We start from the raw sequence: 25,936 nt of genomic DNA on the forward strand, positions 1-25,936 counted from the left end.
TCCGCTCCATCGCAGGTTCTTGGTAAGTACCATTGACGACTGAATGAAAGGCAGAAAGGAAGGGCTGGCTCATAGCTCCATTCTGCTGAGTGACCTTAGGCCAACCACTTCACTTCTCTGAGCCCTACCTTCCTTACACGTAGGCTAGGAGTGACATTTCCTACACTTGTGCATCTGTGCTAAAGGTAAAAAGGAGAAAATACTGTAGAGTGGCCTGAGGAGTGAAAAGCACCAGACTTGAGTTCAGTTGTAGCTATTATCTGATCTTTTCTAGAGCCAGTTAGACCCTGTACATTCTTCACTTTGATTCTTTTTTTCAATTTACTGTACAAAGCCATTAATTACAGCTTTTCAAATCATCGTTAATGTGAGTCTACATACATCATAGACTTACCATTCCAGTGATTTCTGCCCTGGCATCCTTCTTTAAGGAGGCAGCAGGCTCAGAGTTCCAGATCCTGAGCCCAACAGAGATGGGAGGCCACTTCACTTCTCTGTGTCCATAACTTCATCTCTAACATGGAGGTGGCATGCCTGACTTCTTGGTGAGAATGCAATGAAATAATGCCCATGAATGCTCCCAGTGCAGGGCTTGACACATGGTCAATAAATTCTTGCATTGAAAAAGGGAGTGTAGAGAATAGTTGAGTTTTTATAGCCAGACACATCACACTTGGGTTCAAATACCCAAGAGCAGCTCCATCTCTTCCTAGCTATGTGACTTTGGGTTAGTTTCTCTGCTCTCTGACTCAGTATTCACAAATATAAATGAGGGTAATGGGGCGGTGCAGTGGGGAGATGGTGTGTAATAGCCCTGGCTATGCAGAGTCCAGCTCCAGGGGCCATCATGCATGGTCTACACTGAAGAGGGTGTTGTGAGGGTTAAAACACATCAAGGGTGCTTGGGAAAGGGCAGCCCCACTCCAGTTTTGTTTGCTCAGTCATTCTTGGAAAGGCCAGTTGCGCTGGAGCACTGAACCTCAGCCCTCAGCCAGGCAGGCTGAGCACGCGGCAGATGTTAAACAGCTATTCCCAGAGATGTCGGCCAAAAGGCCAAGGAGCTGGAGACCCTTTATTTTCTCCTCTGAAGCACAATTAGCTTGTCACAGCTGACAGATGATGGACGAGTATGCATCAGTCCAAGTGACACCGTAGAATCCATCTGACCTTCTGTTTATCATTCTGACCTCTCGTACTTAGCCAGCTCCTTCACTCCACCTGCTGGCAATCCCTTGCCTCCCGGCATGGTCTCTCCACCTTGCCCTCCCCATCACCGCCCCCCCAACTCCCTGAAGCCCCCTCCTGGGTTCCTGCTCACTCACCATCACAGAAATGTGGAGAATATGCATCTGCTCCTCTACGATCTCCGAGGGCTCCTGGAGCGTGGGGGCGGTGGCCTGGGCCAGCTGCCCGGGGCTGCTCGTGGACACGTGGAAGTACAGGGTGCCGTTCTCCAGCCACTGCTGCTGCCAGCGGACCAGCGAGATGTCCGCAGCTGTGCCCGACATCTCTGCAAGACAAGAGGCAAGGCACTGGGTGAGCGGCGGGCCTGGCCTCGGCACGCCGGGCAGGAGAGGAGCCACACGCATTCGGGAGCTCCAAAGGCATCTACCCTGTGTTGGATGCCTTTCCCGGCACCAAATCTATGAGCCAGAGCCACTCTGCTTCACACCTGAAACGATCACAACGTGGTTAATTGACTATACGCCAATACAAAGGGAAAAGCTAAAAAAATCCATGAGCCAGAGATGGTCACTTCCATTTACAGGCCAGTTAGCTTGTAGCATGGCTATCCCAGAACAACAGAGTGGCAGAAGCAGGATTTGAACCCAGGTCTGCCCGGTGCCCCTTCCATAGCACCATGCATGATAGCAGAACTCATTCCACTCCAAAGGTGGAGACAAGCTAAGCAAGAGGTGGAGAAGGTGTGCACGTCCTTCTGAGACCACGGAACCATAAGCAGGTGAAGGAAGGGCCTGAATGGGAAGAGGGGGAGCTCAGAGTGTGAGCTCTTCAGAAGCTCAGCTGGAAATGCTCATGGCGGAAATGCAGAACCTCAGAGCTGGGAAGGCCCCAAAGAACATTTGGCCCAGCTGAGGGGCTCAGGATCGTCCTCTACGGGAAAGGAGCTTAGCGAGTGGGTTGTTCTGAGCCATTTCTCCTGCTGCACTCAGCACAGCTCCACTCCCCTCCTCACACTGCGTAGGTAGTACTCTCAAACAAGGAAGTATGGGCACCAAGACTTCCATGGCTGAAAAATACTCGAAAACCCACTTCCCCACTCCAGTGATCTCATATAACCAATGGGAAGTTAGGACTTTCTAGTCACTTGTAAGGTCACCTAAATTGAACTTCCTAACTCTCGCTTCTAGGCTGTTTTTCCCTCTGAAGATGCTTTGAAAATAAGAAATTTTACTTTAGCAGTACTTCCATTCAGTGTAATTGTACCAACATAGCTTCTTGATAAGAAGGGCAAGGACATATGGTACCAAAAGCCTTCTTTCACTGGAGTCTACAATCCTTCCATCGTGCGGTCTACTAAAGGGAGATGTCCCTGAAAATATTTTGAAGGACAAGGCCAATCAGCATGTCCTGTGAATAGAGAGGAAGGGTGATGGGGTTCTTGGAGAATTACCAGATCTTTCTTCAAATCAGTTACTGTAGGAAAGAGAAGCAATCAATCCATCCATAGATAAGTAGCCTTAATAGTGTATGAGGCTTGGACCTCTGGACCACGCTATGGAGCAGACCTAGAGACAGCATTGCCCTAGCCCCCAGAGGCTTCCTGTTCACACACACACACACACGTGAGCTTGAGGAGGACGTGTTAGACCTTCTTATCCAGCCAGCTCTCCCCAGTCCCCATGTCTGCTCACACTGAGCTAAAACCAGTCACCTTGAAGCAATGATACAATGATACCCGTTCACCAAATGCTACTGATTTATTCCTGCATCGTCCATCCCCCCGCCCCCATAGACTCTAACTCCTTCAGATTCACAATCAAGTCAGGGGAAGAGCATCTGCCACTTAATAAGTGCTATAAAAAGTTAGCTATTAATATTTATTATCATTATTATTATTAATAGGGACAGGATCTAATTCACCCTTCAGCTGCTTTAAAAAAAAAAAAAAAAAACACTTGAGACATTCTTGATTGCCTGCTTTCTCTCCCACTCCTCATCCAGCCCATCAGGAGATCTTTCAAAAGGCACCTGAAATGCAGCACTTCCCAGCTCCTCTACTGTACCACCTGAGCCAAGACACCCTCCTTTCTTGCCTGGCTTACTGCAAAGGCTTCTTCTTTAAAAAAAAAAAAAAAACTTTGTTTATTTATATATGTATTTTTGGCTGCACTGGCCTGTGTTGCTGTGCATGGGCTTTCTCCAGTTGTGGCGAGCTGGGTTCACTCTCACGTTGCGGGGTGCAGGTTCCTTACTGAAGCGGCTTCTCTTGCTGCAGACCACGGGCTCTAGAGCACACGTGCTTCAGTGGTTGTGGCACAAGGACGAAGTTGCCCCATGACATGGGGGATCTTCCAGGACCAAGGATCGAACCGGTGGCCCCTGCACTGGCACGCAGACGCTCAACCACTGGACCACCAGGGAAGTCCCGCAAAGGACTCTTGACTTGACTCTCTTCTTCCACCCTGGCCTGTCTATTCTCAACCAGAAGCCAGAGGAATCCTGCCACAGCCTGAGTCAGCTCACGTCACTCATCCACTCTAAACCAATAGCCTCCTACCTCATCCCAAGCAAGGGCAAAGCAGCTGATACAGAGTGCGTTACTCATCCAAGGGAAAACCTGCCTGGGGTTCCCTTGCTGCACTCAGAGTGGAGCAGAGCTGGAGAGGGTCCCAGGAGTGCATCGGCTCCTAGAACTGAGAACCGAAGGACCCCAGAGCTCGCCTTGCAGCCCCGGGGAGCAGACTGGAGGCACAGTGCCTCATCTATGAGGCAGGTCTCTGCCCAGCACCTCCTCTCCCCCACCGCCAGCCTCAGCACCCACGGACTTGGCAGCAGCTCCTCTGGCAGCCGGCCAGCTGGGCCAGGGCAACGTGAAGACACGATGGTGAATGGCCTTGCTTGGTGCCTTGCTCATTTTTCTCTTGGTGCATCAGAGCCAGAACCAGATGTCCAGGGAACCCAGGGACCGGGCTTTACCTCTGGAAATTGCTGTCTCTCATTAAGCAGCTCAAGAAAGAGGATCTGCCTACTGTTGGCTGGGTGGGCACTTACTGCACTCAGAGTCCCTGAAATGGCACCGGCAGGGAGCCCTGGGGGCAGCCACATCAGGCCAACACAGCCAGGTACAGAAGGAAGCAGAGGCAGTGTTGGAGAAGGCTTGCTGAAATCTGCACCTCTTACTCCTGGGGCTCATCTGGCCCGTGCCTGAAAGCCCATCACTAAAGCAGCTTGCCATCCCCATGTTCAGACTAGAACACAGAGGGTCACATGGGGTTAGGCGCTTGTTTACGGTCACTGGTGAACTGATACCCAGCTGGACCCAGTGGACTGCCAGTCCATGTCAGTTTCTACTGTGCCACTTGTTCTTACAGCGCCTTCCTTCTCCTTGACTAAATTAGCCCAAGGACCAAAACTAGACTGAGCTCTTTGTTTGCTACGGCGATGAGTGCACAGTCAGCAGACAGCAAACGTTAAACGATGATAACAGTGTGTGAAACACAGTAAATACTGAATCACAGAGAAGGGCTCCGGCCGTACACTATTACAAAGAAGAAAAAACCGCTGTTGGGCGGGGACAAGGGGCATGAAACCTCGGAGGGAAAACTGCCTTAGCGGAAGCAGAAGGTCTCAGTCATCCGTTCTCACGTTCATTTATTCACATGTTTCTTTGCTTAGTCATTCGACACACCTTACTGAGGACCTGCTCGATGGCAGGTGGCTTAGCAGCCTAGAATCTGGAGTGAAATGAGGCACAGGTTTGCCTTCAGGACACTCACAGTCCTTTAACAGCAGGAACTGTGACGCCGCCCTATGTCACTGCCCACGCACGTGCACATTCTCCTTTTAATGTGGCCTGGGAACCACGCAGTATCCTGCGCCACCGCCTACATCACTCCCTCAGCACGCTCGCCAGCCCTCAGGGCTTAAAACTGCTCCTCTTCCGCAGTGCATATGTACTTTCGGTCACGTCTCTCTAGAACTCTCCACCCAAACCTCGGAAGCTGCCTTCCTTCCAGTCTTTATCTCTCAGTCCAACCAGCACCTACTCAGAGAGGCCATGCTGCTCTTACCTCTTTGTGACCCCATGGACTACACAGTCCATGGGATTCTCCAGGCCAGAATACTAGAGTGGGTAGCCATTCCCTTCACCAGGGGATCTTCCCAACCCAGGGATTGAACCCACATCACCTGCATTGCAGGTGGATTCTTTACCAGCTAAGCTACCAGGGAAGCCCCTTACCTAAAGTACTCCTCTTCAAAACTACAATTTGAAAACATCCATGTACCCCTATGTTCATAGGAGCTCTATTCACAAAAGCCAAGACACGGAAGCAACATCAGTTCAGTTCAGTCACTCAGTCGTGTCCGACTCTTTGCGACCCCATGAATGGCAGCATGCCAGGCCTCCCTGTCCATCACCAACTCCAGGAATTCACTCAAACTCACGTCCATCGAGTCGGTGATGCCATCCAGCCATCTCATCCTCTGTCGTCCCCTTCTCCTCCTGCCTCCAGTCCCTCCCAGCATCAGAGTCTTTTCCAATGAGTCAACTCTTCGCATGAGGTGGCCCAAGTACTGGAGTTTCAGCTTTAGCATCATTCCTTCCAAAGAACACCCAGGACTGAAGCAACATAAATGTCCATTAATAGATGAATGGATAAAGAAGATGTGGTATATGTATACACAATGGAATATTACTTAGCCATTCAAAGAAGAAAATGCCATGTGCAAAAATACGGATAAACCTAGAGATCATACTAAGTAAGGCAGACAAAGACAAATATCATATGATATCGCTTATATGTGGAATATAAAAAAAGGTACAAATGAATTTTTTTTAATAGGACAGAAGGAGATCCACATATATAGAAAACAAACTTACGGTTCCCAAAGGGGAAAAGTGAGGGGAGGGATAAATTAGGAGTTTGGGATTAACATACACACACTACCATATACAAAAAGAGATAAATAACAAGGACCTACTGTATAGCACAGGGAACTATACCCAGCAGTCTGTAATAACCTATAAGGGAAGAGAGTCCGAAAATGTGTGTATAAACCGGAATCACTATGCTGTAGGCCTGGAACTAACTCTACGCTGTAAATCAACTATACTTCAATGTTTTAAAGAAGATGATAAATTACTGCTCTCCATATACATCCACTCTCCACTATATCACCTTTACACACACTTTCCATGGAACTTATTACTATTAGAAATTTAGTCCATGTGTTTTCTTCAACATGCATTTAATACTTGTCTCTCCAGGATGCCTGGAACCTTATATATCTTATTCCTGTCATATTTTCAAGTACTTGAGCATATGTAAGAGCTCAATAAAAATCAGATTGCTGATAATGAACACACATACATGTACATACACTCATACACATATCCATAATAAGGTGATGAAAGTCGTGTCCAGTCTCACAAGGAAATTAAAAAGAAAGTAAAGGTCCATTGGGACTTGATCGTGGGACGGGACTCTCCTAGCTTTGAGACCAAGACCGTCTTCAAAATGTAGTGACAGGAGCATTGCGGAGGACAGGTATCTTGGTAGCCCTGGAAGGACAGGAAGAGGCAGAGAGAGGGGCTGGGTGGCTGGTGTCTCAGGGCGGCGAAGCCAAATGCGCAAGGAGGCAGGCAGAAGAATGTCAGGCTGGGAATGTGGTTCAGACACAGTTAAGGGCACTGAATGTTTGGCAACAGGGTATACAGTCTTTTAGCATGCAGCAGGCAATCAGTGGAGTGGACTTGATCTGAGAGCTGGTCCTGAGTCCATTAAAAACGGGTCAAAGAAACAGTAGCATAACTGAGGCTCGTTCTTGAAATTCCCTGCTGATTGATTTTCCAATTGCATTTTCCCTCTCCTCTTCCCCTGCTCCCTCCATATAAACATTTCATTGAAGTCTTCAAGTCATATTACAATCAAACTTAAAGCAAAAGGGGGACTAAACGCATTTGGTCGGGAATCAAGACGATTCCCATAAAGGCAGATTATGCTGACATGATGAATATAAAATGAAACAGCAGATATTAAAGTAGGAGAATGGTGCACCATGCCTTCCGGCGGTAGACTGACTCCAATGCCTGCCTCCCTCCCAGCCCAGCGAGCTTAGTTTTATATTGGAATCATAAAGAAACCCAGGGATTGCCTCTTCACCTTTCACTGTTCTCCCCACATGGGCTACAACTCGTGAAATATTCAACAGGCTCAAATCCCCTCTACCACCCGCTAAAGCCAAGTGAGAGGATCAGCCTTCATCAGTGATTCTGGAAAGACCTCTATCCTGTCTCAGCAGCCACGGATGCCTTTCAGCCTCCTGGAAAAGAAATAAAAAAATCCCGAAGGCGTGTTGTGGTTTTAATTGGCTTGTTCTTCCTAATCTATGGCACTCATTGTATTTTTATTTAATTCCTGAAGGTCATTATGAAAATAAGCAGCTCTTCTGATCACCAGCCATCTTGGTAACATCTCCCAAGTGGCTAACTAACCGGTCCTCAGATTCCACAGCACCAGCTGACCCTCCAGCAGATTATTCACAAAAGGCCAGAGAGCGCTTCTGATGAGTTTGCAAATGGTCTCTGTCTCGCTGGGGAGCAGGGTGATGGGGGGGGGGGGCAGTTTGAGGGGGCCAGACATTATGTGGGATGAACTCACTGCCTAGGCAGAGAGAACTGGGGAAGGTAGGGACACTGACTTCACGCACCCCTGCAATTAGCTGTTCCAGCCTCCATGGGCGGTCACTTCTCTGCAGTAAGACCTGCTGACTGGGCTTGGGAAGCAGACCTCAAGTACATGCCCCTCACTGTCATCTCTACAACGTCAGTCTCTACATTGTCACCTCTATGGTGGCTGCCTTATTGCCAACCTTTATCTAATCTCTCCTGTGGACTGCTTCAGGTGGCTCTGGGCCAGTCAGGGTCTCATCTGAAAAGAGCAGAAACATAAGCTGATCGAGATGTGTTTAATAATGTGATCATTTACAAAGGCTTTGCAAATGGCAAAGGAGGACCTGGGCCTCCCTGGTGGCTCAGTCAGTAAAGAATCCGCCTATGAATGCAGGAGACCTGGGGTTTGATCCCTAGGTTGGGAAGATCTCCTGGAGAAGGGAAATGGCCACCCACTCCAGTATTCTTGCCTGGAGAACTCCATGGGCAGAAGACCCTGGCGGACTACAGGCCAGGAGGTCACAGAGTCAGACACAACTTGGGGACTAACAGAACACTAGCATTCTCAGAGAAACAGAAGCAACAGAACATAAACAAACATGTCGAAAGAGACTCATTATGAAGGGCTGGCTCACATGATGATGGAGGCTAAGAAGTCCCACAGTGCACCATATTCCAGCTGAAGACCCAGGAGAGCCAGTGGTATGGCTCCAGGTGAAACCCAAAGGCTTGAGAACTAGGAGAGTCAGAGGTGTAAGTACCAGTCTGAGCTAAAGGCCTGAGAACCAAGACGAGTAACGGCAGACGGCAGGAGAAGATGGACGTCCTGGCTCAAGCAGAGCGCGAACCTGGCCTTCCGCCACCTTTTGGTTCTATTCGGCCCCAATGGGACTAGATGAGGCCCACCTGCACTCACAAAGGCTTTCTCCTTACTTAGTCCAACTATTTAAATGCTAATCTCTCCTAGAAACACCCTCAGAGACAAGCCCAGAAGTAATGTTTTGCCAACACTGAAAATCCCTTAGCCCAGTCAAGTTGACAAATTAATCATCACAGGTAGGTTGAAGGTCAACCAATGATGAAGCTCCCCAGAGTTGGCAAAGCAAAGTGTTGTTACCATCCTAGGCCAGAGGGGGCAAAAGGAGGGTGGGTTATAAGACCCTAAAAGAGCCACAGCTGTAGGAAAGGGCCGCCAGGCAGCTGCTGCGACCTTCACGTAGCATAATCCAGGAAAATAACCCAAGTGCTGACAAGGCATGATCCAGCATGGAGGTCACGACTCAGCACTGAGGTCACCTACCTTCTAAAGTTAATCTCCTGCAAGTGCCTAAATATGGGCCAAGCTCACACAAACACTCAAGGGTGCTCCATACAGGTGGGCTCCCCAAGGTACACAGCAGGGAGGAAAAGCATGGGGAGTGGATCATATGGAGACTTTGGGCAAATGGAGACTTCCTAGCAACCCCAACTGGTATCCTTGCCCCCAGGCTTCCTTCCTTCCAGCCATCCCGCAAGTGGCTACCAAGATTATATGCCTAATTTGTAAATGTGCTCATGCCATTTCTTTGCCAAAAACCATCCAATGGCTCTTGATTCCCATCAGGAAGAAAACTAATTTCACCAGCCGGCCATCTGCATTTCTCCTCTGCCTTACCTTATTTCACACCTTTCTTTGCACTTATGTGTTAAATCTCATCAAATTCTTATGTGATCCTCCACATACACAATGTTGTTTCCTAATTCTACATCTTTGGGTAGCTTTTTCAGAGTTTGGGATAGCCTGTCCTACTGAACCCCATCCCTCACTCCAGAAGACTTCCTTGACCCCCATGGAACGCCCTCTTTATGTTTCCATAAAGAGGAAATATTGCATGCTGCATAAGATCACAGACTGGAGACCAACTGCTTGATTTTGAATTCCAGTTGCCCCGTGTTCAAGTTGTACGTCTTTGGAGAAGCTTTATAGCTTCTTCAAGCTTCAACTATCAAATCTGAATAACATTAATTAGTACCTGCTTCATAGGGTTGTTGTGAGAATTCAATGAGATGATACAAATAAACAAGCTTTTAACATTAATCTTGATCCTCAGGGAGCATTCTGCAGTTCCATTTCTTACACATTACTTCATATATACTGCTCTAGCATCTTATTTTAACATGGCATTTATCTATGTTAAAATTATCTGTTTATACAGCTGACTTCTCTCGCTGGACTTTGGTACAAGGACACACAACAGCTACATGAGTGTCCGTGTGACCAACACAGTGGCCAAATAGAAAGAAGAAGGTTAAGTCTTTGGTGAGCTGAACTGAGCTGCCCCATATCTGAATTCAGATGGACATTCCCAGAAGACAGAGAGAGGAAATGGCAACTCAGGATGTCAATGCCGGCTTAATTTCCAGGTAACTACTCTATAGAAATTTATTCAACATCTGGCTCAAGTTTAAGCACCCTGAAGAATGCAAATGAAGAGAAAGATAGACCTTTTAACTTTCAAGGGGCTTGCATTCTCATGGAAAGGCAGAGGAAGTTTATATGGAAAATATACAATCTTAAGATTCTGTTCAGGCATAAGTATATGCATATACAGCTGGAAAGAAGTACACTGGAACACCAAGAATGGGGGGATCAGAGGTGATTTTAATCGTTATGATTCATTTTTCTCTACGCTTTCTACGTGGAATATATATTACCTCTGTAGCAGATGCAAATACATGCTCGCTTTAAAATTCATTTAGTCAACCAACCTTTTCTGAGATCTGGCATTGAGGAAGTCTATCCTCAGGAGCTCAGTCCAAGGAACAGAAAAAGCATGCTATGAGTAGCTATAAATCAAAGCAGGAAGCTTAGAGCAGAGGCTACGACTTGTGGCAGAATCCAGAAAGTATTCAGAGAGGAGTCTTACAGGATGGACAAAATTTCAACTGGTGCCCAGGAAACAGGGGGAGTTTAGGACGGAGGAGTGGCACAGAGACAAGAAGGTGGGAAGGCTGCACACATGCAGCGGGAGGATGCCCGTAGAACATGCCGAATCTTATCACTGCAGAGGACACACAGAGACTGACACAGCATTCGGTAGAGAGGAGAGTGAAAAGGGGGTTACTATCAGACTGATTATATTCTTTGCATCCAAAGATGGAGAAGCTCTATACAGTCAGCAAAAACAAGACCAGGAGCTGACTGTGGCTCAGACCATGAACTCCTTATTGCCAAATTCAGACTTAAATTGAAGAAAGTATGGAAAACCACTAGACCATTCAGGTACGACCTAAATCAAACCCCTTATGATTATAGAGTGAAAGTGAGAAATAGATTTAAGGAACTAGATCTGATAGATAGAGTGCCTGATGAGCTATGGAATGAGGTTCGTGACATTGTACAGGAGACAGGGATCAAGACCATCCCCATGGAAAAGAAATACAAAAAGGCTAAACAATTGTCTGAGGAGGCCTTACAAATAGCTGAGGAAAGAAGAGAAGAAAAGGAGAAAAAGAAAGATATTCCCATCTGAATGCAGAGTTACAAAGAATAGCAAGGAGATATAAGCACACCTTCCTCAGTGATCAGTGCAAAGAAATAGAGGAAAACAACAAAATGGGAAAGACTAGAGATCTCTTCAAGAAAATTAGAGATACCAAGGGAACATTTCATGCAAAGATAGGCTTGATAAAGGACAGAAATGGTATGGACCTAACAGAAGCAGAAGATATTAAGAAGAGGTGGCAAGAATACACTGGAGAACTGTACAAAAAAGAGCTTCATGACCCAGATAATCACGATGGTGTGATCACTGACCTAGAGCCAGACATCCTGGAATGTGAAGTCAAGTAGGCCTTAGAAAGCATCACTACGAACAAAGCTAGTGGAGGTGATGGAATTCCAGTTGAGCTATTTCAAATCCCGAAAGATGATGCTTTGAAAGTGCTGCACTCAATATGCCAGCAAATTTGGAAAACTCAGCAGTGGCCACAGGACTGGAAAAGGTCAGTTTTCATTCCAATCCCAAAGAAAGGAAATTCCAAAGAATGCTTAAACTACCACACAATTGCACTCATCTCACGCGCCAGTAAAGTAATGCTCAAAATTCTCCAAGCCAGGCTTTAGCAATACATGAACTGTGAACTTCCAGATGTTCAAGCTGGTTTTAGAAAAGGCAGAGGAACCAGAGATCAAATTGCCAACATCCGCTGGATCATCAAAAAAGCAAGAGAGTTCCAGAGAAACATCTATTTCTGCTTTATTGACTATGCCAAAGCCTTTGACTGTGCGGATCACAATAACCTGTGGAAAATTCTGAAAGAGATGGGAATACCAGACCACCTGACTTGCCTCTTGAGAAACTTAAATGCAGGTCAGGGAGCAACAGTTAGAACTGGACATGGAACAACAGACTGGTTCCAAATAGGAAAAGGAGTTCGTCAAGGCTGTATATTGTTACCCTGCTTATTTAATTTATATGCAGAGTACATTATGAGAAACGCTGGACTGGAAGAAGCACAAGCTGGAATCAAGATTGCCGGGAGAAATATCAATAACCTCAGATATGCAGATGACACCACCCTTATGGCAGAAAGTGAAGAGGAACTAAAGAGCCTCTTGATGAAAGTGAAAGAGGAGTGAAAAAGTTGGCTTAAAGCTCAACATTCAGAAAACGAAGATCATGGCATCCGATCCCATCACTTCATGGGAAATAGATGGGGAAACAGTGGAAACAGTGTCAGACTTTATTTTTGGGGGCTCCAAAATCACTGCAGATGGTGACTGCAGCCATGAAATGAAAAGACGCTTACTCCTTGGAAGGAAAGTTATGACCAACCTAGATAGCATATTCAAAAGCAGAGCAATTACTTTGCCAACAAAGGTCCATCTAGTCAAGGCTATGGTTTTTCCAGTAGTCATGTATGGATGTGAGAGTTGGACTGTGAAGAAAGCTGAGCGCCAAAGAATTGATGCTTTTGAACTATGGTGTTGGAGAAGACTCTTGAGAGTCCCTTGGACTGCAAAGAGGTCCAACCAGTCCATCCTAAAGGAGATCAGTCCAGGGTGTTCATTGGAAGGACTGATGCTGAAGCTGAAACTCCAATTCTTTGGCCACCTCATGCAAAGAGCTGACTCATTGGAGAAGACCCTGATGCTGGGAGGGATTGGGGGCAAGAGGAGAAGGGGATGACAGAGGATGAGATGGCTGGATGGCATCACCGACTCAATGGACATGAGTTTGGGTGAACTCAGGGAGTTGGTGATGGACAGAGAGGCCTGGCGTGCTGCATTTCATGGGGTTGCAAAGAGTCGGACATGACTGAGTGACTGAACTGAACTGAAGCTAAACCTATGGGCATCTCCCAGCAGAATAAAAAGTGTTGGATCCCACTTGGAACACCTTTATGCAATCAGACTAAGTTCTAGTTTAGAGCCTAATGAAGCTCTTCAAATGCTATAAATTAAAAGGGATGGAAGCATGGATGGGTAAATAGATTGATGTATGGTGGATACATGAGTGGGTGGTTGGATGGATGGATATATTCCAATATTTTTTCTTCATCAATAATTACACAGCTTGGGTAGTGAAAGGAACACTGAATTTGGAGTTGAAAGCCTAGGTTTGTGTGGTAACTGCACCAACTGGCCAGTTTATCTCAGGACAAATCACAAAGCTTCTATGATTTTCTTTATTTGCAGTGTGTGTGTGTGGGAGGGAGGTAGTCATGATCTGTCCTAGTTGTATCATATCTAATGTAGAATTGAGAGAAAATAAGGTCATACCTAGCAATGTGCTTAGAAATCTGTGAAGTCCCATGGCTAATCTTGAAAGCAAATGCAATCATGATTCCCCTCATTCAACAATGTACCTTACCGTAATTATTTATTGACTGTCTAAAACATGCCCGGGACAGTGTGAGGCTTTGTGGATAGGCTGGATGAAACGATGCATGTGCTGCCTCCACAGACCTTCCCTTCTAGTCTCAATTTTCCTCAGTTCCCACTAAGCAGCAACAGCAGCTCCATTTCCTCTTGCTTCCATCCATTCTGTCATCCACGTATCCACTCACAGCAGAGGACTGTGTCTGTCTCGGTAACTGCCATGCTCAGTGTTTAGCTTGCAGCAGGGGTTCCATAAATACTTGTTGCATAAATGCACCACTCGATGCACATAAGTTTCCTGCCCTCAAGTCATCAAGGAGAGCAGGAAAGGGAAAATCAGGAGAGAGTACCACCTGACACCAGAAGCAAGTATGCACAGGATGCCACGGGGACATGCATGAGAGGCGGGTTAACGCTCCGCATTTATCAAAGGTTTGGATGGGGCCAGCGGGCTGAGTGTCTAAGCTGGGCACTTCGTCGGTCGATGAGATTCTGATGTCAGGTGAGGTTAAACGCCTGCAGGATGGCATCGTTCCTGTGCTAGGTTTGAGAGGTCCCTCGGCAGGGATAGAAGGTAGAGACGGCAGGGGCTGTGACCCAGCCTGGCCCTGCAGCAGCAGTGCAGAAGAGAGTCTCCGGGGAACCCCGGTCCTCCTCCCTTCCAGCCCCCATCTGTCAGTGCTCATCTCTGACTCTGCCTCCAATCTGCCCACCCCACCTCCTTTGGGAACTGTGCCTTTTACTCAAAACTGTTTTCCCCAGCCACTCGGTGGAGGTAAATAACATAGTTATACCTGGTTAAATAAGGGAGGGGAATAGAAGAATTAAGAGATATTGGCAAGGGAAAAAAGCATATCATTTCAGATTACATTTGAAAATAGACAGAGGCTTGATGGAGCTGATTCTCATTACCCTTGGTTATTCTCTCCTGGACCATTTTCCTCCCTCCTTGTTGCATCTTTTCGCCTGTTTCTTGTCATTTAGCTTTTGTTATGCACCCTCAGTTTCTTTGTGTTTGCTATTTCTTTTGTTTCTTAAGACAAAAAAAAAAAAAAAAAATTCACACAGTCAGTGTATGTTTCTCCCTGCTCTCCTCCCCCATTTCACAACACTGCACATGGATCCTGAGGACAGGGATGCTCACCAAGGCCCACGTGCAAGGCGCTAAGCAAGGGGCTTTGGTTCCCTGCCTTGGCAGCCCCCATGGGAAACCCACACGGATACAGTAGGTAGCATAATGCCCCCGCTTTTTTAGCTGAGATATTTGAGGCCCAAAAAGGTCCCACAGATCTTCCATTTAGGTAAGTGGTGGAGGGTGAATTCAAGCTCTGGTTTTCTGATTCCAAACCCAGTGTTCTCTGGAGTAGGGCTGAGAAAAGGAATTTGCACATTTAGTAGAAAGACTGAGAGATCAAGTCCACAAGGGGGTGGGGGTTTAGGGAGAGACAGAAGTATCAGGGCAGGCATCCTCCTGGGTAAGATGCTCCATCTGTACATCCCATCATATATAATTATTTACAAGGGTTAAGTGGTACACCCTCTGTTTTTAAGATGGAAAGTGAGGAACAGGGAGCATTTTCTGTCTTACAGTGAGTGAATGTGAGACCACCTTGCTCCTTCCTATAGTTTACTGGGTGACCTTCCACAAGTTAAATTTATCTAGTATCTATGCTTCCCTGGCCTTATATGGAAAATGGGAATCATGGGACTTCCCTGGTTGTCCAGTGGTAAAGACTCTGCACAGGGGGCACAGCTTTGATCCCTGGCTGGGGAACTTAGATCTGCATGCAACATGATGCAGGCAAAAAAAAAGAAAATAGGAATCCTAAGTGCAATCTCTTGTGATCATTGTGAGAACTAAGGGAGACAAAGTGTTGGGAAGAGCCAGCACAGCATTTGGCATATGTACATTTCCTGTCACTTGTCTGCCTTCTCTTCACTCTTCTATCCCGCCACTGGCAAGACAAGAAGAATCGGGTTGCTTTGAGAGCAATGGAGGATGACACAGTATCAAATATAGGAAAAAGAAGGCAGAGGTCACAGAGACAAAACTTCTTGTTTCACTTGAAAAGTCTTCAAGACCCTTCTGTCTGGTTCCTATGGCTATGAGTTAGGTCACAGAAAAATCACAACAGGAAACGAGTCCAAAGGGACGGTAATCAATGATCTAGTCTACCACTGTACTGACTGGGATTATGAAGACCAGAGAAACATAGCAATTTGCCTGAAGACACACAGCTTCACAATCCTGTGCTATTCATGGATTACGGTGGGGATTGGTGGGGGGTGGACAGAGACAAGGATTCACAGCAGGGTGGGGTGGTGGTGGGGAGACAGAGATTTACAGAGGTGAGACGTGGAACCTTCCTGACTCCTAAAAGGGATTTTGCACAAAGGGAGAGAGTACAGAAACCCCTCCTAACTCCAGGGCTCCCTCAGCCCCTCTGGAAGATGTTACCAGGATGGTTCCTTATCTGTTGCTGGGTTTGACCTGTCAACCCCCAGCACCTTCACTTCAACCCACAGGTGCCCGCACCCCACCGAGAGTGCCGCTGCTGGAGTCCAACCAGACAGGTCACAAAATGTGATGCGGGAGAGCATCGCACTGTGCAGTGCTGTGGGTTGGGGGAAAAATGATACCTTAAAACCCGGCAACCAAACAGATGAATAGACCAGACCTACCTGCCAGGGATGCCACCCGTGATTTGCAGCAAGATGGGAGAGGTTGGACAGCAAGGAATGTCTTCACGTGATGGATTCATTCCAGGGCCAGACACTGAACTAAACCCATTGCCTCTGTGCTCCAAGCCACAGTCCAACATCCCAGTCTCTGTTCATGCTGCCTCCTGACTGAGCTGCCCTCATACAAGGGTCCCTGACCTCTGAGATCTAGTGCCTGATAATCTGATGTACAGCTGATGTAATAATAGTAGAAATAAAGAGCACAATAAATATAATGTACTTGAATCATCCCGAAACCATCCCCCCGACCCTGGTGAGTGGAAAAACTGTCGCCAAGAAAACCAGTGCCCGGTGCCAAAAAGGTTGGGGACCGCTGTGCTAATCTCCTCTTCCACATGCAGACATTATCTGCCTTACAAAAGCCAGCCAAACTGATCCCTCTAAAGATCTCTGACCCAAATGCCCTCCCCTCCTCTGAGCTCCGAACCCCTCCGCCAGGTTTCCACCCCTCCCATGATTCTCTAAGCTCACCTGTCTATACTTCTTGTTTCTTTTGCTAGGTCATGAGATTCTTCTGAACCAGGAACGCCTATTATCTCCTCTGACTCCCTCTTGGTAGCTTAGCACTTTTTGCAATAGCACCTGCTTCATAAATATGGTCTGACATAAGATTAAAACAGAGGCCCCAAGAGAGTGAGACTCCCTGGTCCAATTCACAGATGGGGGTGCTGACACACAGCGGGTGCCCAAGGTGCTTGGAGACATGGGGACCCAGAAGGAGAAGGAACCAGGGAATAGTCTCCTATCCTAAGAGCAAGGGGTTCACCTGCACCCCCAACTCTCACCCCCACTGCACTCCACAGGCCCCACGGCATCTACCAGAACAGCGCCCACCTGGACCCTATGGCATCTGATGGTCAGACCATGACATGTGAACATCTTGTGTTTTACCTGTGCCTTCAGTTGCATCACTGCCTCCCCATCCCCCTGCCTTCAGAAGTATAACTCCATGCTCTTGTTCACACCATTTCTCTCCCTCAGCTGTTCTTCTCACTGCTTTATGTGAGCCTAATCTTTAGAACTCAGCTGCAACCAAACCAATCTGTCAATGGTCCTCCTCCTAACCTCTTCACCAGTATAAGGTGACAATGCAGATCTTCCCTCCACCCATCAAGAGATGAGTCTATTTCTCCTCCCCTTGAATCAGAGTTGGCTGCATGATTTTCTTTGGCCAAACGGGCGATGCCAAAAATGACACAGGCAGGAACTTGAAAAGTGTCTGTGAACCAGGGTCTTGCTTTCTTCTGCTGCTCCTGAAAACCCTGAAACTGCCATGGGAAAAGCCCAGGCTAGCCTGCTGCTAACTACCAGACCTGCGAGGGAATCCACCCTGGTTCACCCAGCTGCCAGCAAACCTGCCAGCTGACCACGTGAACGTGAGACAACCTGGAGGAGGCCTGCCAAGAGCAGCAGCAGGACTGCCTGCCTAAGCTCAGCCTAAGCCACCAGTTCACGTAATTACGAACTAAAAACTGCTTCATGTGTTAAGTTTGGGTGTGTTTGTTATGCAGCAGTAGCTGACTAGAAGAACAATTCAGACGTCTCGTCCTTCGTGAAGCCGCCCACCCTCCCTCTGGAGCTGAGTTGGGGGCCCCTGCTCACTGCCTCCTTTCACTGCTGTGCTTATCACACTGCATTGGAATTATCAATTGAGTTATTTCACACATTGCTTACCTTCTGCTACCCAAGTCTCTGGGCTTCTTTACAAAAGCCTAGCCTCCCCTTGCTGCCTGCTGTCTCAAGCTCTTGCTCAGAATAGGTGCTCAAAACATATGTAAGACAGAACAAATGGATACAGAACACTTCTCAGAGCTTGGGATCCTACCATATCCCCCCAGCCCCTCCTCCTCCTAATCAAAATCTCCGTGGCCCTGATTTGAGAGAGTGAGTGGGTATTGATTGGCTCTGACTGCATAGCTTCAGGAGCATACTCTGCCTCTATATTCCTTAAATAAGCCCCGTGCCTGTTCGGTGTGTTCGCAGCAGCCTTGATTGCAATTCAGCCTTTACCCCATTACTCTTATTTATAACTCGGCAGAGCACAGAGCCCCAGGCCGTCAGCAGAATGATTACAGGACCCTTTTGACTTGCAATTCCACACCATTCAGAACAATTTAAACCTGCCACAGATGGTGCCCTGTGGCAGGAAGAGGACCCTGAGAGGAGGCCAGGCTGGGGCTAAGGAGGAGAACAGGACGCTCTTGATTTTCTGACTGCATCAGTGGAGGAGGAGAAAAAGGCTCAGGATGTCCTGCGTCCTTCTGGACCAGGGTAGGGAGCTCCCAAATGATGATAAATCATGGACTTCTCCCACAGGGTCAGGCCCAGGTGTCCCTGTGACTGCTGCTGGACTCCTTTTTATTTGATTTAAATTCCAGCCTCCTCGGTAAGAGGACAGAATGTGGCCCCCAAATCACGAGACCACCAGTCAGAAAAGAATTCCACTCTGGTCTTGGCTCTGTGACCCTAGGTGAGACTTCAGCCTTCTCATCTGTCAAATGGGAGGACTGATCCTTCCACCCTAACTCCTTCACTAGAAGATTGGAAGAAGGGGGAAGTTCGTGGAGAGGTATTTTGAATAAAACGTTGTCTGTGCCAAGTTCACATTGTGATTAATATTATTAAACCTGATGGAAGATGCCTGCAAAACTGAAACGAAGAGGCTCTAGGAGAAAGACTACAATTACTTCCCACGTGTTAACATGCCAGCTCCCTAATACAGCACAGGATGAGGGCTAGGTCTTTGAAACCAACCACCTGGGTTCCCACCTCTGCCACTCTATGAGTTGAGCAACCTTGCAGAAGTCACCTAACTTCTCAAGGCCTCATTTTCCTCTTATAAACTGGGGGGGGGAAACGTCATAATAATCACTAGAGTGTGGCTGGCAGGAAGGCACAGACTACACTCTTTCATCCTGTGTCCCAGCGCCTAGAACAGTGCCTGCTGTAATGCAGCCACTTACTCTAATAACATAATGGAATGATGGACATTTATTAAGTGCTTATGATGTGCAAAGCTCTGTTTCCAGCTGTTTGCACATTTTATCACATTACATCCTCTCAACATCTCTATGGCTTGCAAATAACAATAAATCCACATATGGAGGGTTGAGATAATGCTTCTACACAAGGCCTGACACCAGCCTTACTCGGCGAGGGCTGTAACAAAGCATGCTGCTCCTGCCACCGCCTCTTCTGCACTACACAAATATGCTGCCCTTCTGCCAATTCACCTGGAGGTTTGGGGTTACTTGCCCTGAAGCTCCGGGGGCCTGCTTTTGACTGTAAACTTCTGGAGAATAAGAATCACAATCTGTCCAATCACCCCTTCTGGGTACTGTGGTTTCAACCTAGAATAGCATCTGGAGGTGGGACTAGGAACCAAAATCTCTGAAGTATCACACCTCCCCACCCCCTTACCCTACTGCTGGCTCCACTTCCGGAACCACAGAAACTCAACTCAGATGGAGCCAATTCAGCCTTCGCCATGACAGGCCCTATGCTGGTGCTTTCAGACACCACTTTCCTGAGTCCCTACTTCTCCTGTAGAGTCAAGAAAACAAACTCAGAGAGGACAGGGAACTGTCCCAAGCTTTCAAACTGTGGTGCTAGAGTAGACTCTTGAGAGTCCCTTGGACAGAAAGGAGATCAAACTAGTCAATTCTAAAGGAAATCAACCCTGAATATTCATCGAAAGGACTGATGCTAAAGCTGAAGTTCCAATACTTTGGCCACCTGACATGAAGAGCCAACTCACTGGAAAAGACCTTGATGCTGGGAAAGATTGAGGGCAGGAGGAGAATGGGGCAACAGAGGATGAGATGGTTGGGTGGCATCACTGACTCAATGGATATGAGTTTGAACAAACTCCAGGAGATGTGAAAGACAGGAAAACCCGGCGTGCTACAGTTCATGGGGTCTCAAAGAGTTAGACAGGACTTAGTGGTCAAAAATAAAAATAGTAAACCAGGAATTGGGTCAGCAAGAATCCAGCCTCTGGACATCAAGGACAGACTCTTGTGCTCCACATGCCAGATTCTGAGCAGCTTTCTGGCTTCACCAATGACCTGCTTCCCTGTCTGAACCTCACTTTTCTCACCTATAAAATGGGAGTGGCCACACCATCCTAAGAGGCTGTTCAGAGGATTTACTAGAGAATGCTGTTAGTGGAAGTGGTGCCTGGACCATACTCTCTATCTTATTGTGAACTGTCTTGCTATCAAACATAAAGAACCATGTCTCCCACTCCATGGTTTTTATGGGGTCTTCTCATCCACATGGGCCAGTTCTATCACACAATAATTATAAATGGAAAGTGGGAGCAGTGTTGCCCACCCCCTGGCGCCCCATGCACTCATCCTAGGCACCTCCATGACTTTTTATCTTTTCTGAATTTTGCTCTTTAATGACCACTTGGTGGTTTAACTCCGACCACCATCATCACCACCCAGGTTCCTGTCCACAGAGTGATACATTAGGAATACATTAGAAAGAGCCATGTTACCAGAACGTCCTTGTGATGAGCAGGTGTGCCCATCATGAGGCCAACCAGGCCTCATGACATGGGAAGTGGGGACGAGGTTCGATAACTATCTGTAGAGAATATAATGGGAATCAGCCCAGGGGAGTCTTCAGAATGCAGAAAGTCAAGTTTGCACAACCTCAAAGGACCTGAAGCGATGCCCAGCCAGGAGACATGTCATCTCAGCGTGTCATGAGGCACGGATACCTCTGCATGAACGTCTGCCCTGCTGTACTTCCTGGAAGGCGCCCACATCTCCCTGCACACACAAACGCATGTGTTCTCACGCAGTCGTTTTCCCACGCACGTGCATGAATAGACAGACTGAAGCATTCATGTATGAATACAGACCCCAACACAGAACATACCAGGCTGCGTGTAGAATCATATGTACACCCTGCAGAACTGCTCCCTTCCTTACACTAGCATCGTGAGTAGCCATGCACACACGCACATCCATGCATCCTGTGACACATGTGAACGGGCATCTCCATGAACATACACACACACGTGTGCACCCTCTGACAACATGGCAAACACAGGCACATGCAAGGGCTCACACATGCACACTCTCACCGTGTGTTCACCCCATGTGCACACTGCCGTGTATGCTCCATCCTACACATGCAAACTCACACACGTGTGTGCACTGGTGTCTTACTCATAGTGCAGATGGCCGCATTCACGGGCAGAAATTCACGTGTGTGCTCGAGCGTGGTGCACACACCCAGGATAGAGGTACTTCCAGCCTGAGGATGCACCCCAGCCCTCACTCGTGTCTTCATATAGCTGACATATCTGTAAAGGCCCTCTCAGCCCCAAGAATATCCCTGGATCTGTCCTCCAAGAGGCCTGGTTTTCACTCAAGGAGAAAGACCGAATCATCGCCTGCCCCACAGTCTCCGAAAGCTATCTCCTCTTTTCTAGTATGACTGACAGGCCCTCGTGGAGCAAAGGAGAGCTGAACAGACTCTGTTCCTCAGCTGTCCATCCACTTAATCCTTTCTGATTTTGTTCCAGGGGGAAAAAAAAAAATCCTATTTCAGCCCACAGTCTGATGCCCTTCAAAGAGAAAGACTCACATGAGGCAGACAGAGGCCACTGATGCCGGACCCTGGGCAGCCCTGATGACATTCCCGTGGGGCTCTGACTCCATGGACTCTGCATGCAGCTTGGCTGGCAAGCCAAAGCCAGTGCCCTGCATGCAGGACATGCCTGGAGAGTCCAGAGCAGAAATAATGTGCTCTGATCCCCCTCATGCTATTCTGATAGCTGCACGATGCTCGGCACCATCACACACTGAACTCATCTGAGCCTCAGAATATCCTCCATGGAGCTATCTGCAAGTCCATTCTACAGAGGCGAGACTGGGCTTCCCAAAGGTGAAGCACTTGCCAAGGTGCCATGGCAGCCAACAGGGAGCAGGCGTGGTGATGAGAATTTGGGTCTTCCTGCCCCAAAGCACTTTCTAGACTCAGGGGAACTGGAAGCAAGCGGGCCAGCTCTAGGTTATTGCCTGAAGCCTTGCTGACTTCTGGTGCCCTTTCAGGAGACCCTTTCCAGAGAAGAGCACCCAGGGAATCAGACAAAAAGGCAAGTAAGGATAACACATTTGAGGGGAAGAAGGAAAGGGGTAAGGAAGGAGAATAGGATAGTTTGGGAAGAGAAGGAGGAAGTGAAGATGGGGATGAAGGGAAACAGCTGAAGAGGCGGTCGAGTCCATCTTCCTTCTCGTAATGTCTGCTGAGCACCTTCTCACTCTTGAGTCCTGTGAGAGCTGCCGGTGGGATTCTCCTCCAGGGAACTCCCAGAGGAGCATGGGGGCAAGGTCTCTTTCATGTTAAAGTGAGTTCAGCTGTTTCAAAAATATTTGCACAATTACTTTCCAAATCAGCAAGGAAGGAGAAATGCAAAATGACCTTAACACACCTCCCCTGTTTCAGGCCATAAATCTGCTCACAACAACAAGCATTAATTGCCCATCAACACTTTCACACATAAGCTCACAATCCATTATAAATTCATAGATATATGTGTATGTCTATACATATGGATGCATACATATTATACACACACACACACACACACACATGCATCTGACTCAGACAAATGACACTGAGCAGAGATCACATGAGATTTCAACCAGAGGCACCATTCAGACCACACGACCAAGTACCTGGTCCTCGCTCTAAAACGTTCATTCCTCTCACTGACCCTCTTACTGTAGCTGCATCTACGACCTGAGATGGCTGGCTGATCTTGACAGTACTGGCTGTTTAGCAGAGGAGAACACAGCTGGACAGCCCCTGGGAGATAATCCAGAGATAGCAACACTTCACTGAGGTCAGAAGAGGTGAAGCGTCTTGGCCAAGGTCACTGTACAATAAACATCTGGACCGGGATAAGGGCCTGCCCTTCTGACCTCCAGATCAATGCTCTTTTCTGAATGTGCCCTGTGACAGGCAATGCATTTTCAAGATGAGAAAGCCTCACCTTGAGGTCACTGACCCAAAAGGAGGAACAGATATGAGAGAGCTCCTCTCCTAGAAAAGGGTGAAAGGGCTAGAGAGGAAGTGATCCTTCCATCCCTGGAGCAACAGGTTTAAAAAAAAACAAAACAAAAACAGATGAGCCAACTGAGGCCCAAGGAGAGGAAAGGATATGCCTGAGATAAAATGGAGATAAAATGGCATCCAGTCCCATCTCTTCATGGCAAATAGATGGGGGAAAAAATGGAAACAGTAACAGAATTTATTTTCTTGGGCTCCAAAATCACTGCAGACAGTGACTGCAGCCATGAAATTAAAAGATGCTTGCTCCTTGGAAGAAAAGCTATGACAATCCTAGACAGCATATTAAAAAGCAGAGATGTCACTTTGCTGACAAAGGTCGGTCTAGTCAAAGCTATGGTTTTTCCAGTAGTCATGTATGGACGTGAGAGTTGGACCATAAAGAAGGCTGAGTGCCAAAGAATTGATGCTTTTGAACTGTGGTGTTGGAACAGACTCTTGAGAGTCCCTTGGACAGCAAGGAGATCAGAACAGCCAATCATAAAGGAAATCAACCCTGAATATTCATTGGAAGGACTGATGCTGAAGCTGAAGCTCCTATACTTTGGCCACCTGATGCGAAGAGCCGACTCATTGGGAAAGATCCTGATCCTGGGAAAGATTGAAGGCAGAAGGTGACAGAGGATGAGATGGTGGGATGACATCACTGAACATGGCTCAATGAACATGATTCTGAGCAAACTCCGGGAGATAGTGAAGGACAGGGAAGTCTGGAGTGCTGTAGTCCATGGGGTCGCAAAGAATCGGACATGACTGAGCGACTGAACAATAACAAAAATGGAGCAGGTTTCTCCAGCAAAATCTGGGCTCCTTTCCCAAAGAATCTACTCTGAGCAGCACTGGAAGCCATTGAGTATTGAGGCTAAAAAGCAAAGAGGTGGAGACAGGCACACCAGTAGCTTGGCTCCAGAGATGTCACTTACCAGTCTGAGATCTCTGACCAGACCCAGCTCAGGGTGTATGGCTTGAGGTCACACTGGGCTTAGTTAAGCTTAGTTAAGGCTCTGCTGTCACCATGTTGAAAGTGTTAATAATTTGTGAACAAGGTGCCTCACATTCTCACTTCAGAGAGGCCATAGCTTTGACACTTCCCCTTTATCAGCCTTAGTGTCCTCAATGCTGAACGAGTTAGTAGTGATGGAGCTAATTTGGCAGTGTATGGACTCGACACGGTCTGTGCCTTGCCTGCATCCTCCTTGGCACACGTCTTCCCAGTACAGACTGATACATCTTTCTCCTAAAGGTACCTGCACGCCACCTGGGTCATTCCTAACCCTCGTGCAGAGGCCAGAAGTGCCAGGCAGTTCCACTATCCTCCACCCGCTTCCCCCATCATCGATGTCATAGCCCTTAGCCAGCAACAGATGGGAGGTGGGGAATACATGTCCCAGCTTGGGATGATCTTTAGTGTATTCTAGACTACTGGGCTTTCCTTGTAGCTCAGTTGGTAAAGAATCTGCCTGCAATCCAGGAGACCTGGGTTCAATTCCTGGGGTTGGGAAGATCCCCTAGAGAAGGAAATGGCGGCCCACTCCAGTGTTCTTGCCTGGAGAATCCCATGGACAGGAACCTGGCAGGCTATACAGTCCATGGGGTCGCAAGAGTCGAACACGACTGAGCGACTAAAGCACCGCCACCACTGGACTATCCCCTAGAGTTCCTCAGTGGGCCGGAGTCCCTGATGCCCACAGGAGCCCCTGCTCAGCTGTACACCTTTCACTGGGTCCTTGCCTGCATCTGCCTCATTTGCCCTCTTGGGGCTTATTGGGACCACTTCCCAAATACATTACTTGCCCTCATCCCCTTGTCCCAGGGTCTGCTTCTAGAGGAGCCTAATTTAAGACAGAGCTGCCATGAGCCACATAAAGATACTGCACGTAAAGTACTTAATGAGGCATCAGGCATAGATTCAAACCCTCAATAAACGGTAGGCTGACCACTACCTCCCCCCAAAGCTACTTTATGAGAAGATATGAGGAAGATGACAGAACATTATAACTGATCTCTAAATGTATCCTTCTAATGAAATCACCTCCGCAGACCCTGCTTGTGACCAGTCAGGAATGATGTTCATGACCCCACGTCCCACCAGAGGCAGACGCCAGTCATTCTGGCTCCTAGGACCCAACGCCAAGGGAAAGCTCAAGGAATCACCAGGCTCCCTTCCTGGCCTCAGCAGCAAAAGGCAAGCACAAACCCACCCAGAACCTCAGAGCTTAGAAACTGGGCATCGTGTCTACTCTTTGTTTAACAGATACACAAACTGAAGTACAGAAATATGCCCACATATGCCAAATGAACGTGTGAAGGGCACGTTCAGAAGAAGAACTCAGGTGGTCTGTCACCTATTCTAGTAAACCTCATTATTCATGATTTACACT

General features: G+C 47.6%; 1 protein-coding gene across 3 annotated transcripts in view; it reads right to left on the reverse strand.

Moving 5' to 3' along the window:
- ASTN2 (astrotactin 2) overlaps positions 1-25,936 on the reverse strand; it is a 1,047,731-nt gene that overhangs the window by 899,319 nt on the left and 122,476 nt on the right. For all 3 annotated transcript variants that reach the window (XM_070795372.1, XM_019966821.2, XM_070795370.1), the window contains exon 2: positions 1,323-1,510. In XM_070795372.1, coding sequence (XP_070651473.1) covers positions 1,323-1,510 — 188 coding nt within the window. The remainder of the gene's footprint in view (positions 1-1,322; positions 1,511-25,936) is intronic.

The sequence above is a fragment of the Bos indicus genome, chromosome 8, assembly GCF_029378745.1.
Source record: "Bos indicus isolate NIAB-ARS_2022 breed Sahiwal x Tharparkar chromosome 8, NIAB-ARS_B.indTharparkar_mat_pri_1.0, whole genome shotgun sequence".
Lineage (NCBI taxonomy): Eukaryota > Metazoa > Chordata > Mammalia > Artiodactyla > Bovidae > Bos > Bos indicus.